The sequence below is a fragment of the Macaca fascicularis genome, chromosome 2, assembly GCF_037993035.2.
Source record: "Macaca fascicularis isolate 582-1 chromosome 2, T2T-MFA8v1.1".
NCBI classification, from domain to species: domain Eukaryota; kingdom Metazoa; phylum Chordata; class Mammalia; order Primates; family Cercopithecidae; genus Macaca; species Macaca fascicularis.
The window spans coordinates 190,809,300-190,828,741 of NC_088376.1; the positions used below are offsets into that span (position 1 = coordinate 190,809,300).

Here is a 19,442-nt window from a genome sequence, read left to right on the forward strand (position 1 = left end):
TAGAGTGGTTTGGGATATTAGATCTTACTACTAAAGTATCCATTCACCCAACAGTTTAAGTACCTAGTAATAGGGGACTTCTTTAAATGTCTTGGAAACTAATTTTTGAGAAGGTTCTATAAATTTAAGGGGAAAGTTTATCTTCTAGGGAAATACAAAGAACCTTATTGCTTTAGATCTGTGATTGTCAAACCTTAGCTTGTATCAGAATCACCTGGAGGATTTGTTACGCCAGATGGCCTCCAACCTGACCACAATTTAGCATTTCTAACAAATTTCCAGGTGATGCTGATTCTGCTGCTCTAGAAACCACATAAGAATCACTGCTAGAAGATACTACTACATCAACCAGATATCTCTCTACCAGGCTTCATCCTTTGACTCTGAAATCACTGATCCTCAGGCAAATCTGACCTGAGTTGGATTATTAGATCCACTCATGCTCTACATTTGTAGGGAAAAGTGTGTGGCACAATGGAAACATGGTTTTGGGACCCATCTGATTTTTCAGTCACCCTCTGCATTTATTAGCTGTGTGATTTTAACCAGGTTAACCTTTCTGAACTTTGGTGTCTACAGAGCAGTGTTCATATTTAACCTTGAGTTGTACAATTAGAGGTAGCATATATCAACAAGCCATTTCTTCCCCCGCTGTGCAGTACCCATCAATAAGGCATGAAACTTTCTATCATTTACAATTTTTATTCCAAGTATTAGTGGATTGACTCTATTTCAAATCTTGATGTACAGTTAAAACATCTGTCCCTGTTTTATCAGTTGATTCTTAAAATCAGTACAGACATTATGCTATGAAAATCAGCTGAATTTGGTTATCTTGGAAGCCTATTTAGTAGTAGATGCTTCCCAGAATTCCTCAAATTTCAGAAAAGGAAAATGAAGTTATCGAAACCCCAATAACTTTGTCCAAATACCTCAATACCTTCATTATTTTGAATATGGAATATATTGAGTCTAAGATCATATGACCATAAATCAGACTGATAATTTTAGATCTCAGCTCTAGAATGTTTCAATAACACTCTCATAGTGTTTCAAGGCATAATGCTTGTAAGTTGCACAAATCATTTTATCCCATTTATCATTTGCAGTGTGATCTCATCACATCAGAAAGGTTTTTTTCCTACTTAAAGCCCCATTTTTTCCAATTGCAAGTTATAACAAATAGTTTAGAGGGTTTTCCTTTGTTAGCGAACCAAAAAAGTAGGAGCCCTCATGCTCAAGGACATCACTTTGGGTTACAGCTTACTGACTTTAAAACGTTTGTTTCCCCAGTGAAATTCTTTCCTAGGAAATAATTTTCATCATCATTTATATTGTAATATTTCAAAATGATTTCAGTCTTTGTTTTTTTTAAGTTCCACCAGAAGCTCTTCATTTTTGAAGAATTACCAATGTAGACAAATTTATCTACTGTCTTGCCTTTGGAGAGTTCCGACACCTACTAAGTTTGCAGAAAGTACTGTATCACACTGAACCCACTTACCTGAAGTGACTTTGGTGAAACAGAATTCTATCAACTTTTATTCCTCCATATAGGCATTCATTAAAATGTCCAAAAATGCCTATTTTGTGTAAAATTTTAGATATTTCTATTTTCTATATTATGTTTTTAAAAAATCACTCAATCCAAATATGGTAATGATACTAACTGAAATATGCCATTCCTTTTTAAGACATAATTGACATTTTCATTTAATATATACCTTATATAAGTCTAATTCCTTTTGAAAGCAATGTACTACATAAAATTGAACACTTGATTACCAACAAGGACAACGTTTTATTGAACAAATCTATGTACAGTACAAAAAATTTCTTGAAATGAGACACTATTGTTGATTTATTGCAGTTCAATGGCTCAGTTTTAATTTGTACTCTTATAAAATGCAAAGTAAAATAATTTAACATTCAACAAGGAAGCACAAATTTCCTTTCTTGCTGAATCTGTAATATCTTTCACATATTAACAATTCCAAAATGCATATGCAGCATTTACTCATTCTGAAAAGGTGTTTTACAGTACCAAATAAATTAAAAAATAAACACTATCATCCCTTTTAGGTTTTTCATCCATACATAAGTATTAAACCAAACATGAAAGGAGTACGGCTGAACCTTCAGTGTGATTTGAAAAGAATCACAAGTTCAATGATATAAATTATTTAAGTATTATATAATTGGTGGTTTTAAAAAAATGAATATGGCTAAAGCCCAAAGTACCAGTGTCCTTGTCCATGGAGATTACCCTTTTTACCTCCTCCATAATATCTGAGCAGCAAAAATTCAGATTTGCTATTTTCTTGACCTTACTGACACACAGCAGAAATTTAACATTTAATTTTTTGGAGGAAATTTTTATTTAAAAATGAAGATTTGAAACTTGGTCCATGTAGGATGAATACATCCTCAAAACAGAAGAAAAGAATCTGAGGAATAAGAAGCAAGCTTCCTTTTCTTCTGAAGCTCAAATTAGAACTGTTGGAAGTGTATGCACCCTATAAAAGCAAAATGATGTAGGTTTATGTGCTAAAAGACAGACATAATAAAATGAACACATTCTTTCACTAGCTATTTGAGAAATATATAAACCGAGGTTAAGACAGGGTGGTCAAATAGAAGTTTATAAAACATTCCTTGATTTAGTTATATATAAACCAGTTTGATCTCAGTCTTTCAGAAATAATTTTCTCTTAGCAACACAAAAGTAGAAATAAACCTCAAATTAAAGACAAATAACAAATGGAATATATTTGGAACATCTTTGCATGAACAATGGAAGTAATGAAAATGGAATACTTTGTGGGCATGGATTTATATCAGTTGTTACAACTTGTGAAAAATGTGATAAAATATTAAACTTCTGGAAAATGTACAAAGCAGAAATATTTCAAAAGACTTCACTGTCCAAATGAACCAGTTTCCAAACAGACTTTTTATTACAAGACATACTTTTAGAATGAACTAAAATAAAAATCATTACATTTTTAGTATCAAGAAATACAGAAAACATTTTTTTAGCTGACCTTAAAGAAAAGACTTGAATTATGAGCTGTGTTTAGTTACCTAAATGTAAATTCCACAGCCTAATGTAGGCTACATAACAGAAACAAATTTAAATTTGGAATGGACTTATGACCATCATTGCATAGTAGTGAATGCTGATGATAAATGAATAAAACCGGGAAATTTAAAAAAAATCATCTGATCTATCATGATCTGGAAATCCTAATAAAATATGGATGCTACCTGGAAGAAATTCCCCACTTCCATAATAGCCTCATTGAAGAAGCTCTAATAATAGGGTCTGATGAGATTATCTGCCTTGAACAAAGATTTTGTTATTTAGAATAACTGGAATATTTGACATTGGGACATTAGGAGATCCGTTTTGAAACAGTTTGCCTTTTTGTTATTTTTATCCCTGTTTTAGATTCACACACTATTAGGTAAAAGGAAGTCTTTAAGTATCTTCCTTTCCATAATGGACAAATGGAAAACATCTGAGAGAGTATTTTTTAAAATATTTATTTTGTTAACACTTTAAGTTAAAATTTTCTTAGGAAAATAACTTACCACTAAGGAAAACAATGCATGAATGTATCTCTTATTGTGTTGTGCAAATGTTTTGTGTAACTACTGCCTTTTACATATAAAAATTACTATTCAGACCAGAGTCATCACTAATGAATTAAAAAACAGGAGTAGTATGGCTTATTTTGGAATTACCTCTCCTAATAGAATAAAATGAATGAATTCTCAACCTGATTCTTAGCTGATTTTTTGAGCCAGTTATTTTAATAGGACTGTACTTAGATAACTCATATTAATGTCTAAAGGACCTTATTATGAATCATCAAGCAATGTCCCAACATATATACAAACAGAAATATCCCAGTGTGCTTTTACCATTATTCACATTGAATAATTTGCAATTCAGTGTTTTCCTTCAACTACAAAGCCTGTAAAGTCTTAGATTCCTTTCATCTCTCCCCAGAGTTACTGATGGTTTTTTTTCCCTATTTTATTGACACTGCTGCCCTTTAAATGTAACTAATTTATACCACAAAAGTGGTTAGTGGGAGGTTCCATCAAGAGCTTATTAGCAAAGCACTGTGGTTTTTTTTAATTTCTTAATTTTCAATGCTGGCGTGCCATTCATTGAACTTTGACTTAATTAATCATCTGGAAACCAGTTACAATCTTTAATTGATAGCACTGTGGTATGTTAATGTATAAGTTTCTAAATCATCACAAACCAAACAGCAGCGGTTCCTTCAACATGTTTGACCAGAAGGGAGGGGACATAATCTGATTATGTATGACAAGAAAACAAACCCCATTTGTAGAATAAAATACTTTAAATGGTTTATTCTTGTAAACCAGCCCCCCTCCCCACACACACTTTTTAATAATGTGTTAACTTTTCCCTTTCTGTAAGGCCATCGCTGGTTTTCTGTCTAGTTGCCTAAACATGTTTCTCATATAAGCGAAACTGAACATGCTGCTGCTATTAATCATCATAAACTTTAAAATGTGGTTTTCTGGAAAACTGGTACTTTGGGAGTTTTATAATAACCCTTTTGGAGTCTAAGCCAGCACATCTCTGTGAGTTCATTCTAGAAAATGTGCTTCGTCTTTATCTTTAGTAATCCGAGACCACTCTAAAATTAAGGCCATCAGGGAAATAGCAAACTGATGATGCATTTTCTTATAGTGTTTTTTTCACACTACTGCTTGATTGATAGGTCTTTCTGAAATATTTTCATCAGGCACCTGTAAAACAGAACACATCTGTTAATTCAAATTTTATTGACGTTCAACCGGAATTCCAAGTCAGATTCCTGTTTAATTTACACCCTGTCATTTTAAAGGATATTGCTATTAGTAGAAAGACAAGCTCTTTTTCTGATTTTGTTTCTCACTTATTTTCTGTTCTTTTTCTACTTCTATTTTTGTAACAGAGACACAGATTCACTTGATTTATATTCTGGAATGCATATGAAAAATAATTCCCATCAAAATTACAACTTTTATTACAGAAACTTGGAATGAAGAAGAACTTTTGATACAGTGTAAGAAGTATAATCAAAGAATATGAAAAACCTGTGTTCAGATTCTGCCTTGCACAAGTTCATAGGCAAAGCCCTATGCAAATTACTTGTGAATTTCAGTTGCTTGATCTATCAAACAGGAATATTAGTATCACCTCATACTGGTTGTATGTATTAAAGGAAATAACGTATGGAGTAATGCTTCACTATCTGTGCTACACAAATGTCAAGTTTTTAAATCTCAAAGATCTATAATAGTTTTATTTATGCCATTTTCTTTTTTTACAGATATCTCTACTAAGAAGATAGAAGACTTACTTTCATCATCTGAATCAAATCCAAAGAGTGTCTGACATTTCTTTTGTGCAAGATGAGCCTCAAGTGCTTCTGCATTACAGTAGGTGGTCAGGCATTTGCCACATCTTAATCTTTTCACTGATTTTTTATATACGTTATCTTGATCAGAACAGGCATCTACTCTATCAGTCAGAAATTTTCTGCGTTTTGGCATACTAAGATACCGTTCGTCAAGGTAACTGGGAGGCAATGGTCTGACGTATGGTTTTGTTAAAATTAAGCCATATGAAGTATGTTCACTTGTCAGATTTGGTTTGGAAGGTGCCTGAGATACTGGCAAGGTATTGTGTTCTTGTGGTACAACACTGGGTAAAATGGAACCATTTTCTGTCCTGATTCTGTTTGTATCAATTTTCAAAGCAGGGTCCGATGAAACTAAAGGTGTTTGCTCTATTTCACTATGTCCATTGACTAAATCACTACTGCTACAATTATTTTCAGAATTTGGCTCTATGTCAGGCATCTTTTGGTCTATCAAGCTTATATTTGAAACAGTGTCATCAGAACGTTCATTTCCATTCTGAACTAAACTGTCTGTTTTCTTTTCCATACTTTCTATACATGTCTTTGGTTCTGTAGACTCTTTCCTTGATTTGCTAGTAGAAACTGGCAGACTAATAGTTTGTTTCTCATTACTAGATGAGTCTTTTTCCTGATGATTAGGATTTGAGTCTGTATGAACATCCCAAAGAATTGTTTCACTTGGTTGTGCAGATGATTCTGGTGTTTTACTTAAATAGTGCTGAGCTTCATGTTCATATAGCAGAGGAAGATCTTCAAAAAGCTCATGGCATTCTGGAAAACTACACTGAGCTTGAAATATCCTGTGACTTTTTGTGTGCTGGGCAAGCTGGAATGGCAGCTTAAATGACTCGTTGCAATTAAAATGCAAACAAAAATACACATTTGGATAGCTGTGTCTATTAAGGTGGTCTATAAAATGTTGAGAATCTTCAAATTGCCTTTGACAAAATTTGCATTTTCCTTTGCTCCACTTCATTACTGTTTGTCGCACATTTAAATCAGTTGGATGTACGGTCATTGCATGTTTATTTAGAAACCCAATTCTTTTAAATATCCGGACACAGCCAAGAGCAGGACACTTAAAGTTTCCTTCTTGATCTGTGGCATATATGTCTTTTGGATGGCATACAGTTCCATTGATTTTATGAATTACTGAAGTTTCTTGATTCAGGTCATAATCATCTTCTTCATAATCACCTTCTTCATCCTCTTCCTCCTCATAATCATCCCCACATTCAGGTAAAGGCTTCAAGACATTATTTAAAGAAGTTACAGGACTGCCGTTTTCAGTAACATTTTCAATAACATCTTCGGGTACACTGACGGGAATTTCAATGAATTCAGCCACATGCTCAGGGATGACTTCTTTGTTTCCTTCACTAGGAGCAGTAAGAGTCTCTACTTCCAAATCTTTACTATCCGAATTCCCATTTTCAAATGAAATGGAAGAATTAGAACAATTTATTTCTCCCAAGGCAGTGACTTCCTGATCATCCTGTTGAGCTGCAGCAATTTGCTGTCTCTGTATCTTCTTAACATGATTCTTTAAATGCTTCTGCATAAGTCCTCTGTTTCTAAATTTCCTACCACATATTACACATGCAAAACTGCCTTTTTTCTGATGAGCCTGGGCATGCCTTACGATGTGACCACCTAGAAATTCCTTGTTACATAACATACAACGATGCCTTGGGACATTGTGATCTACTTTGGAAGTATTAAGAGCTGTAAAGTTTTTCTTCGTATTAATATGACCTTTAGGCTGCACTCCAGATACATCATCAGGATCAGTCTCTCCAGTGCTCTGATCTGTAAGAGAGTCAAACCCTTCATCCAAACCTTGCTGTTCTTCTGTCCTTTTTAGATTACCTGCATTATTTTCCAGTGTGCTTTCATTTAGAAATCTAACTACTGATTTATCACTCAATAATGCTACGCAGTTTTTCTTAATCATTACAAAGTTCCAAAATTCAGGGTCAAAAAACAATCCCTTTTTCAAAATCGGAAGCAATTCAAAACGAACACGATTTTGAACACTACTTGTGCCTTCATTATATTCTTCATCTGGACGTTTGTAAAGCTCTTCAACAGTACGATACGCTTCTAAGGAGCGCTCCAGAAAAAATATTGAGAGTGCACAAATCCTGAGGATCTCCAAATCATTTGGCAAAAAATGTGCAATTGTTTTATAAATCAGACATTTAGTTTTGGGATCATCATGAAGGTCGAGTTGCAGAGCACAACCACATATTTCGACACAAATTTGCAAGCCTTCTTCTTCAACCTGGAAAAATAAAAATATTAGTGCTACTTTTTTTTTTTTTCCAAAAAATGGTTACATTAGTCTATCTTTAAAAAATACAACTCTTAAAAATGAAAGCTGAATAAACATAGTATTCTATTGTGCAGTTTTCCATATTTAGTAGCCTTGTTTAACTCTTTAAATATATACCTTTCTCTGTTTTTAAAACTTGAGAATAATGTGGAATAGACAGCATTTTAGCTTCTAATTTATTTAATTTTCACATTTGACAAGCCCCACTATCCATAATACAAAATGGACTTACGGTGTTTCATAAACTTATGGTGATTAAGATTTCTTAGAATTCTAGACCCCCATTTATTATTTTAGGTATAAATCTCATATTCTTTGAGAGAAGGGTCAAAATTATACGTATTTTAACAGATTTATCAATTTTCCATATCAAGAAATAAACTAGGCTTAAAAAAAAACTTCTTATGGGAACTTTTATTATGGTGCTATATGAAAAAATATTACTTATTTTGCTTATTAAGTAATGTTATTTATCCAGAAAGGGGGGAAATGTGGCCCACATAAAGAAGGCAGTTATAATCTTTCCAAATCTAATAAGGTATATAAGGCTCAGAATAATGAGCCCCCCTGGAAGTTATCTGAATAGTACTCAAGCTTTGAAACGTTTACTGATGACTCAAGGATAATTGCATCAGCTTTTACTTGGGAATCTTTTGTCAACCCATCTTAGTTATAATAGTGTCTCTCTAGTGGTGTGGAATAATCTAAAGGCTTATTTTGATTGGAGGAGATACCATAATAATGTCTTTAACATCATACATATGTATGTATGTCATACTGCCTACATATGGTATAGTAGAGATTACAGGGAGGGATACTACCTTGCCAGCCTCATGTTTTCTTAGTCCCTTACATGCTGTGTAACCCTGCAGAACTACTTAGATTTCCCACAGGCAGACCTTAACTTACCACATCTTATTTTCACTTTAGCTAGTAAATTCCTACTGATCCTCCTATTCATTCTTTTGAGAATCAGCTCTAATCTGAAGGGTTTTCTTCCCACTTATCCTGGTCTCTGCCCTGAGGTACAGTTAAAATTCCCCATTCTTTCCACCCAGAATAACTTATCTTTAAAAAACATTTCAATTTTGTTTTATAAATATCTGTGTATGTGTATGTCCTCACCTCCTAACTTTGAATTCCTAAATTACAGGGGACAGTGTTTCATTTTTTATATCTCCCTATAGTTAGCATAAAAGTTGGTACATTGTAACCTCTGAATAAATGTTTGCAGAATGAGTGAAAGTCGGACCTATTGCATTTACTTAGTTTGCTCCTACAAATCCATCATCTACAACTTGGAATCCTTTCTGAATTCCAACTACTTATTTCTAAATGTCAATTATAATTAGACTTTACTACCTAGATTTTTCAGATACAGCAAATTCAAAATCCATTCATTCAAAACAGAATTCCTTTTCTTTCTCCATACTTCTATCTACATCCTCTTTTTTTTTTTTTTTTTTTTTTTTTTGAGACAGAGTCTTGCACTGTCACCCAGGCTGGAGTGCAATTGCGCGATCTTGGCTCACTGCAACCTCTGCCTCCTGGGTTCAAGTAGTTCTCCTGCCTCAGCCTCCCCAGTAGCGGGACTACAGCCATGAGCCACCACACCCAGCTAATTTTTGTATTTTTAGTAGAGATGCGGTTTCACCATGTTGGCCAGATTGGTCTCGAACTTCTGGCCTCAAGTGATCTGCCCACCTCGGAATCCCAAAGTACTGGGATTACAGGTGTAGGCCATCGCTCCCAGCCTACGTCCTCTATCTTGGCTCATAAAATTATAATGTATACAGAAGCTCACATTTAAAAATCTTAAGATCATCAAAAAAGAGAACAGGCTACTTCCTTACCTGAAATCTTTTGATGGTTCCAGGATATTTATGAATTTTCAATTCGTTCAATGAAATGAATGAATTGTTGCATTCAAATTCCTTTAAGTATCTCCAACAATCACTCCTCCTACCACACACAGTCTCTGGCATTAGTCTCATCCCCCACCCACTTCCCCACATTTCTCTGCTACCCTTTAATGTCACCAGATGGTTGTGAAAAACAAATAATAAAATGAGGAAAAAGTGCCCTGTAAGCTATAAAATTCTCTACAAATGTTAATACTATTCTCATGTCATTGAAAACCCAGCTTAAAGTATTTCCTCCGTGAACCCTTTTTAGATATGCCATCTATGTCTCCTGAACTCACACAGTATTTATGACTCTTCACAGTACTGAGGCAATTGAATGATTTATTCCAACAAATAAGTCTTTTTAGTGGAGTATAAACTATTAAGCATCGTATTTTTAATACTTATTTCATCTTTCAATTTTCCTTTTATAATATATTCATAGGTTTACCCCACATGTGAAAAGAAGAAAGCTCTGTGATGACTGGCAAAACCTCACTTACATTGTAAACTTTCTATAATAATATATATCAATTTTTGGTACAAATAAGAATCATGTACAAAAATATGGATACATCTTTATTTTTTAAAATTAAGTTTTACAGGTGATTCTAATGCACATCAAATATTAAGACATGTTCTGTAACATAGTTTTCTTCTTTTGTTGGAAGGAGAGGTTTACTTTGAGAATGCATTTGAATGATATTTCACCATTTAATAAGCATACCATGAATGCAGTTAGCAAAATTACCATGAGAGTATGATCACTACATGATCATACATCTAATGAGTGATGTGATAATGAATGTAATAAATGCATAAAAACATAAAAAAAATTAAAATGTATTATTTAATAGATGCCTCCTTATATATTTAAAAGTAACCAACATAGAGATTCCGTTTAATGGTGCTACCTAAAATGTAAAGTGGCTTTATCTTTATACTCAAAGTCCTGTTGATATTTTGGGGAGAAAACTAAAAGATCTGCAGGATCCACTTTCATGTCTACGTAAGACTCATGTAGGATTGTACTCACTTGGAAGTGGCCCAAGAAAAACTTGATTCAGGACTATTTTTAGAAAGAGGTAATACATTTTTACAATTACTTCAAATAAACAATTTAAAAACTTTTTCCTTAAGTTTCAAAAACACCTCAGAATTCATTGTTCCTTTACACGTAAACAGTGGACCTAAAACTGGAACTAAGTTTCTCTGTGACAGTGAAATGGTATTATCGATAGATACACCAAGTTTATTTGCAAATTAGTTAAGATTCTATAAATGGGATTTAGGACAATATTGAAAGTAACAAATTAATTATAAGAAAAAAGGTTGTAATGGAAGCAATTTCTTCCATGTTAAACTTTAAGTAACAATAAATTAGCCTCCCATGTTGAGAGTCTGCAGTTAGGACAGAGGAGAATGTAATGTATGGAAAATGAGGCCTTAAAATCCTCCTTTCCTTCAATTTTAAAATCAAATAAATTTTATCAAAAGAGATTCAAGTTTCAGTGAACTGCCACTGAATTTTAAACGTAAGGGATCAATATATCCTATTTACCTCATCTTTGATGATTTTCATGAAAGGAAATATGACTCTCACGTTAGTTGCTGTTCTTAAAAGCTGGTAGCATTGATCTACAAAAACTTGTTTTGAAGGATTAGATTTAAGCTGTAGTTTACTCCATATGAAAATCAACTCCCTGTAAATGAGAAAAAAAGAGAATTATCAAAAATACAGTTTATTCAAATACAGACATTAGCTATCTTTCCCTGATTCTATAGTGCCCTGGCTGCAACGTATATGAGTGTAAATATGTATTACGTTCACTCCCAAGCTACTTCTGCTACCTATATGAAACTAAAAAAAGTTGGGAGAGGAAGAAATATCAGAAATCACAAATGTACAGTGGGAAGGAATGAATTCCAACAATATGTTGGCATACCTAAGATGCCTCTACTACTGGGTCAAAACAGAAATTCTGATACTAATTTGCCAATACTGATATTACTTAAAAATAATAGATCCTGGCCTTTAATTAATATTTTACTTGTAAATTTGGAAACCAATGTTGTAGACTATTTATAAAGAAATGGTTCATACTTTTCATTTTCAATTTATTAAGACATCAAAAGTTCTAAAGATTAAAACTGTAAGTATGTTATAGTATTGATTCTGAAATAGTATGTTTCAGATATCATACTTTTAAACAGACAGGCTATGGACCATTCGAACTATTTCATACGCAGATTCTTTTCTCAAATACAGCCACTGTTATTTGATGCACAAGGCTAAGAGCAGTGGGTTTTGAGACAAAGGCAAATCATATGATAGAGCTGATATATTTCGATATCACATTTTAGCAAATTAGAATTCTTCAAAACATGTCATAAAAGTGTACAAAGCATCATAATCTAAAAGTATTAAAATAATTAATGAAAATAGTTTTTAAAAGTGATGAGCATATACTTTGAGCTCAGCACACACAGGTATTAAGTCTAAGGACGGCTTGATTACCATCATGAGGGTGCACATAGTCTACTTAGACAATACAGAAAACACAAAACAGAAAATGACAGCAAGCAACATACAAGAAGTAAAACCAAAATTCCACTTCCATTTCATGCTAGCTATTTATTAAGTTTCAGTCCACTATCCCCCCCTTTTTTTGCACTCATACTCTTTTAGAATTCTCTTGAGGTTTCATACCTTCCTACTGCATCTCTAGCTTTTACTGCTTTCCAGTTTTCATGCCTGGGTGTTTCAATTTACATTGCTTTCCATCACCTTAACCCACTCAGAACTAATCATATTCCTGCAAAATTGATGATCTTTTCCTAGATCAGTCAGTGACACTAAACATTTCTCTATCCTCATCTGGTTCTAACCTGTTTATCTTGCAGTGTCTTTACATTTCAAGTATACTTTTGCCCTCAGCTGTATCACTCTTTCTCAATGTTACCCTTTTAGGCCCTTTAATTTTACAGGTGTATTTCTAGAGTGGTTTCTAACCTGATCTGTTTTCAGCCTCCCTGATCACATTTCATTTAGTGCTTATGCTATAAAGTTAACAGCAATAGAAATGTGGGTTTTAGAGTTAGGAGTTTCAGGATTTGAATCTTAGGAACTCCTTACTCTCAGCTAAACTGCTTTATTTATTCTCACTTTTGTTTATACTGACTGCTGTACTTGGAAAGTACTTCATGCCTAAGATGAGCTTATCTTTCAAAGGCCTTATCAAGTATCTCTTCAGGAAAGCCTTCATGAATACCCCAAACTAAAGTGATACCTATTTCAGAAAAGATTCCTCTTACTGATTCATGCCTATCATATGCTTCCTTGTTTATATTTTATAGGTCCTACCTATTTCGCCAACCCTTAATATATTGTAAATATATACAATGACACATTGTTTAGTGGATGCAGTGGCAAGAACATGGAATTGGTAATAAGAGAGACCTAAATCTCAATACAGCATTATACACTAGCTGAAGTGGCACACCCAGTTCAATGAGTCACCCTTTTCTAGGAAAAGCCCTAAAACACAAAGGTAGAAGGCTAGTGGCCATGTCTCCTGTGTGACCCTCCTCTGCATTCCCCTTCAGATATTAATTCAAGGATGGGAAAATGATCCCAGTCAGGCTTGTCAGAATCTCTGAGATGTTCTCAATTCTAAACTATTAAGCTTGGGGTTTGCTGATGTTCCTGCTGGTCTGCAGCAAGAGAGACTGAAGCCAAATGACAGAAAAGAAACAGATTTTGAAAAACATTATCAATGTCAGTGTCCCTGGTAGCAGTTACCTTTGAGAACCACCTGTGGCCTTCCATGTAGCTTTCATGTAGCCCATACTGCACCCTAAATATTGTCCTATACTAGTTAGGCACAGGTGCTGTCACTTGCAAACTAGTACAAATTCCAACTCCATTTCTTACTAGCTGTATGATTGTTAATCTCTTTTATATACAGTTTTCTTATACATAAAGGTTGGGATTATTCCTATTCAGCATCTTTATCCAAAGAATTAAGAGAGATAATTGAAACACCTAGGTGAAATGTCTGGCATATGCTTCCCCTAAATGCTGAAAGCCTGTAATATGTACATTGCAATATCCTAATAAGTTTGCCAAGAGAAGGCTACCACTATGGATTTTTGCTTTAAAGCAGGCAAAGCAGAAATCTTAGGATAGTGTTATGAAGCTCCATTTTGACTGGATTTACAACATGGGATCTTAGGTGTTAGTTGTACAGTGGATTCTGAAGGAAAACAAAAAACAATGAAAAAATCCTGAAAACCATTGATAGTCTTTTAGAAGACCAAAAGAGCAGGTTTAATGAAGCTTATACACGTTTTCTTTTATTCAATGTGTGCGTTAGAAAACACAGCACATTTCTCAGGTAACCAATACAAGACCCTATTAACTACTAATATTACCATTAAGTCATCTACTTTCTGAGGAAAACCTATATAATGAGGTCAGTTACCCTTACAATGCAGATTTTTTTTTTTTCAAACTTGACCCATTTATTTTAAGTAATTTTAATATAGCAGAGGCTGGAAGACTGCCTAAGTTTGAATCCTGGCTTCACTAGTTACTAGCTGAATGGCTTGAACACAGTATTGAATGGCTTGAACACAGTATTATCTCCATAAGCTTGCTGGGTTAAATTACATATGCATATATAAAGCAAAGAATATAGGAAGCACTCAGCAAATATTTGCGGCTATTATTATTATTATTAATGATTGTGAAAGAGAAATGGGTTTAGCAACTTGCCCCATTGGCTTGGGATACAGCAAAACTGTGGATCCGGTTCTGTTCACACAGAGGGAAGATAAATGACAAGCTGACTCATAGGCAAGGCCAGGATGAAATGGACAACACAGACTTTGGAGGCTGAAAAGAATCCTGCTCATCAAATTACAGTGAAAATTAACTTCTAGAAGGAAGAAAAGGGACTTTTTCTAACATTCAGAAATATAGAAAAGAGGTAGAAGAAATAAGAGGGTAGGCCATCAGAACCCACACTACTTAGAAGGAAGGGACAAAAAGAAGGCTAAAGACTCGTTTTTGGTTAGGCAGCTGGAGACACTGAGCTTGTATTCTTAGAAGGTGCCTGTGGCCAGGAGCTGGAAGACAGGCATTATAATATGTTTAAGGTCCTTCCCTAACCAGTAGAAATGGGTTACCAATAGAAGAAGAAAATAAAATGTATTTTTCTTTTCTTTTATTTGTGTGTGTGTGTGTGTATGTATACTTGTTTCTAGTTATTTATGAGTATATTACAATGAAAGAATTAAAGTTACCCTGTTTAAATAGTGTGATATAGCTCAGGGCAGAGAACATTCCTATTCCCATAGGAAAAGATCTATTATAACTGTCATGACTGTTTTCAGTTTCCAAATAACCACATATCAAAAAATGATAATACTTCAAAAATTACAGTTATATGCAGTGTAACAACATTTCAGTGAACAGCAGAATGCGTATACAACAGTGGTCACATAAGATTATAACATCATTTTTACTGTATTTTTTCTATATTTAGATATGTTTGCATAGACAAATACCATTGTATTATAACTGCCTATAGCATTTAGTACAGTAACACTGCCATACAGGTTTGTAGCCTAGAAGCAGTAGGCTACGTCATATAGCCTAGATGTGCAGTAGGATATACCATCTAGGTTTGTACCTCTACAATATTCACACAAGGAAATTGCCTATTGACATACTACTTAGAATATATCCCCATCATTAGGTGCTGCATAACTGTATATAAGGGCGAATGTATGTCTTACCACCACCTCCTAATCCCTTTCTCTATTTGAAATTCCAATTTACATGATATAATTTTAAATAAAAATTAGCATAACCTAACTAAAGGTATATTGTAACCCCTAGAAAACAAATTTACCTGTTTCCAGATCCAGGTCTGCTACTAACTAGCTATTTGACTCTTATCTCTGAGTTTGAAGATTTTAATCTATAAAACAAGAATAGGGCCAGGCACGGTGGCTCATGCCTGTAATCTCAGCACTTTGGGAGGCTGAGGAGGGCAGATTTACTTGAGCCCAAGGAGTTTGAAACCAGCCTGGGCAAAATGGTGAATCCCCGTCTCTACAAAACAAACAAACAAACAAAAATTATCTGGGCATGGTCGCACACATCTGTAGTCCCAGCTACTGAGGAGGCTGAGGCAGGAAAATCACTTGAGCCCAGGAAGTTGAGGCTGTAGTGAGCTCTGATCGCACCACTGTATTCTAGCCTGAGTGACAAAGTGAAACCCTGTCTCCAAAAAACAAAAACAAAAACTAACCAAGAATATTGAAGTATTATGATTTGCAGCTATATGCCTTCAAGCTATTGTTTTAAGTATTTGAGAATTTAAAAAAATGTTTATAGCCCATGATCATTTCAGAGTATTATGTTCAGCAAATGAAACCTAGTTTTCTGTTAAGAATATAATGAAACAGCAAAGTGGTAAGAGTTTTGTGTGTTTATGTGTGTATATGGGTGTACTGGAGTCGAGGAAACAGAAATTCTTAATAGCCCCTGAAGAGTGTTTTTATTTTAGGTACCTTAAAACACTCATATTACATTTTAAATTACATGATTGCTAGGTAAACCTACTGCTTCATATATTCTAGCAAGTTTTAAATGTTTTAAAACTCAGACTCCAAATTAAAATTTAATTTCAAACCATTGCTTCATTATAGCACATCCCTTAAACATTTACACTACCAGTTTAGTGGCACATTATCATTTTCTTTTTAAATTCTCTAGTTCTTAGAATCTACTATTGTTCCTTGCACAATCAATTTTTTTTAAAGTAGCTTGATATTTTCACACAATTTAAAAAACAAAGTTCAAACTGCAGTTTTCTTTCTGTTGCCCATCTTACCATTTCAATTTCTTTATTTGCGAACACTTACCAGATACAGTACATATCCCCATTCTGGAGCTGTGGAATAAGAAAGGATTCACAGAGTTGCAAGGCTAACATAGTTTTGCCTTCTTTTTCGGCATTACAGATGATATCAATTCCACTCTTACAATCAGTTTTCAATAAATGCTGTAAGAGGAAAAGAGAAATCAGTTCATATCAATAAAAGTATCTAAGAAGCTAGTTGCAATAAATGTTTAAACATTCAAAATGAATTACTTAGATTTCTAGTTTTCTTCTACAAAAACAATGATGACTTGTACAGAAATATTTTCATGGTTACATAGTTTCACTGTACAGCACCTACATTTTACAATGACTACTTTTAATCTCATTAATGTCCACAACCTATAGGTACATATGATCCATATTAGGAAAAGATTAATTCCTTCACCTTAAGAAATAAAATAAACATGAGCATTTTACCTCTAGTACTTTATTTTAAAGGCAAGATCATAATGCTTCTTGGGTTTGTTTTTTTTTTTTTTTTTTACTCCTGGCAAGCTGTGAGCTTGTTGACTTTTATTTGACCTCTTCTCCATCACATCAAAAGTGCAATGTGAATAATACTTATTAATGAGTATATTTTATTGATTTCATCATTTGTTAATATCAGATTTTGACTTAATTCAACATGACCTTAAGTTATGGTGCCAAAAGAAAACACATCTAGATAATGTAATCCTTAAATCTTTGGCATTACTGTAAAAGGAATTTAACAACAACAGTGGGCTACTATTTTTTTTTGGTTTTTTTTTTTTTTTTTTTTTTTTTTGGCAGGGTTAAAATGGTAATAGGCAAAAATAGTCTCAAACAATACCTCCCGGAATAGCTGATCTTCTACAGGTGACATAAACAGACATGTGAAGAGTGCTTGATGGAAGTATAAGTCTTTACTGATTTCTGGGTGATTTATACAAGATTTAATAAGAGCCATTGCTTCGGGTATGCGTTCACAAGCAATTAGGTATCTGGCACGTAGTTCAAAGAACAGTGGATTTTCAGAACTTAAATATTTGTTCACTATATTAAAAAGAAAACAGACTCTATTACTCTCAAGAAAAGATTCTCTCAAACTTTGTTCTTTGAAACTTTACCACTAAAATATGGTTTCTAATTAGATTTAACTACTTAAATAGCATTTTCCTTAGTAGGAGTTTATTTGTGAAAAGAATATTCAGTTATATGGTTGGAAAAAGGAAAATAAGAGTGACACCAAAACAGTGCTCAAGAAATATTTGTTGATTTCTTCTCAGTCTAAAAAGTAAATAACAGAAACAAAATTTTAAAAGAAAAAAAATTTTCTTCTTTCAGTTCATTAATATGTTAAAATATGTTCCAAGTAACATGGGTCTATGTCTTTTTAGTCTAAGATTACATACTTTATCTTCTTACTGCTCAATATTTTCTTTAAGATTAAAAGGCTGAATCCTAGTCTGTCACATTAAAACCATGTTAGTTCACATTAATTATAGAGATGTAATCTGAATTAATGAAAAAGTTGAATCACAAGAAAATATATTTTATTTAAAGATAAAATTAATCCAAAAGTAGTGCCAAATAGGACTGCTTATTAATATACATTTATGTATCACTAAGGATAATTACTAATTAATACTTTACACAATTTTAAAATATATAAACACCATTAGCTACATAACTTTATTTAGACCTAACAACAACCTTATGATGGGTATTATGATACTAGCTTTATAGACTGCAAAACTGAGTCTCAGAGAGGTCAAATGACTTGCCCAAGGACAAATAATTAAGTGGCAGAGCAGGAACTGGAACCCATATTTTTATGATTTTGAATCCAGAAGTATTTTAATTACTTATATTTAATCAGTAGCTTCTAAAGTGCTTACAAATGTTTTATTTTGGCTTAAAAATTTGTCTTGCAATTCTGTTTACAATATATGATACTGACTTGTATAGTTAATGCAAAGATAACTTCACTCTGGTCTTTCCCCTAATCATCACCAACTAGAGAAAAGTCATCCATATCAATGAGGCTCTAGAGCAGCTTTTCCCAAAGTGTGAGGTATGCTAGTATAGGTATCAAAGGAGTATTTATTATTTTAATGTAATTCCCAGCCTAAATGGTCATCAGCCCTCAGACCAACCAATAACAGGTTTATTCTAGATTCTACGAGTGAAGCCTAAATCTATCCCTTAAAAGCTCAAACTTTCTTCTCCCCTGTCCTCACTTCTCTTGAAGCTCTGTCCTTGTCTAGCTTCTTCCCCTCTGGACACATGCAGTCTCTTCATAATTTTCTCCAGTCTGTCACCCTTGCCTTTCCTGTATTTGATTCTTCATACTTCTTCAGTAATCCAGCTCTTCCTCCTCAGCTTCAACTCTCCCTTTTCATTTTTTTTTTCTTTTTTTTAACTCCCTTTCCAAGATCCACACCTCAAACACCAGTGTCCTTTTTACCCCTTGGGTTCTTTATAACACTGTCACATATACCTTAGCCCTATCCTCCTAGTTTTGTCCCACCTCCCATCCCTTCAAAGCTCCTCCTCCACTTAACTGCATTCACAACTCACCCTAACCCCTTAACCTGTGACTAACAGAAATAACCAGCTCAACAAAATCTGTGGAATGAAGTGTCTTTCTCACCAAACCAAGGTCTAACTGGTTCCAGGGTTGGGAGGTCTTGTTTTTTTCCCCATTGGCTGTCTCATAACTAAACTCCATTGGCTCTCTCCACACTTTTAAATGTTTTCTACACTTTTGTGCTTATTCACTGTTACTGAGCTTACACTCTACAGTTTTAGTGATCCAAAATGTTCTGGGGTT

At 33.9% G+C, this 19,442-nt stretch overlaps 2 protein-coding genes across 16 annotated transcripts in view; one reads left to right on the forward strand and one right to left on the reverse strand.

The window, feature by feature from the left end:
- LOC135964368 (uncharacterized) overlaps positions 1-19,442 on the forward strand; it is a 94,981-nt gene that overhangs the window by 3,429 nt on the left and 72,110 nt on the right. Inside the window, exon 2 of the mRNA XM_045385314.3 lies at positions 5,361-5,469. The gene's annotated coding sequence lies outside the window, so the exon portion shown is untranslated. The remainder of the gene's footprint in view (positions 1-5,360; positions 5,470-19,442) is intronic.
- Positions 1,782-19,442, reverse strand: part of ZNF654 (zinc finger protein 654) — an 82,633-nt gene continuing 64,972 nt past the window's right edge. For 4 of the 15 annotated variants that reach the window (XM_065539291.1, XM_045385310.2, XM_065539290.1 and 1 more), the window contains 5 exons: positions 17,460-17,662; positions 16,629-16,768; positions 11,254-11,395; positions 5,391-7,737; positions 1,782-4,794 (listed from right to left, as the gene is read on the reverse strand). In XM_065539291.1, the coding sequence (XP_065395363.1) occupies positions 4,787-4,794; positions 5,391-7,737; positions 11,254-11,395; positions 16,629-16,768; positions 17,460-17,576 (2,754 nt within the window). In that variant the 5' untranslated portion in view covers positions 17,577-17,662 and the 3' untranslated portion in view covers positions 1,782-4,786. Of the gene's footprint in view, positions 4,795-4,930; positions 7,738-11,253; positions 11,396-16,628; positions 16,769-17,459; positions 17,663-19,442 lie in introns of those variants that run through there. The other 11 variants (XM_074033657.1, XM_074033659.1, XM_045385307.2 and 8 more) reach the window with 3 other exon arrangements.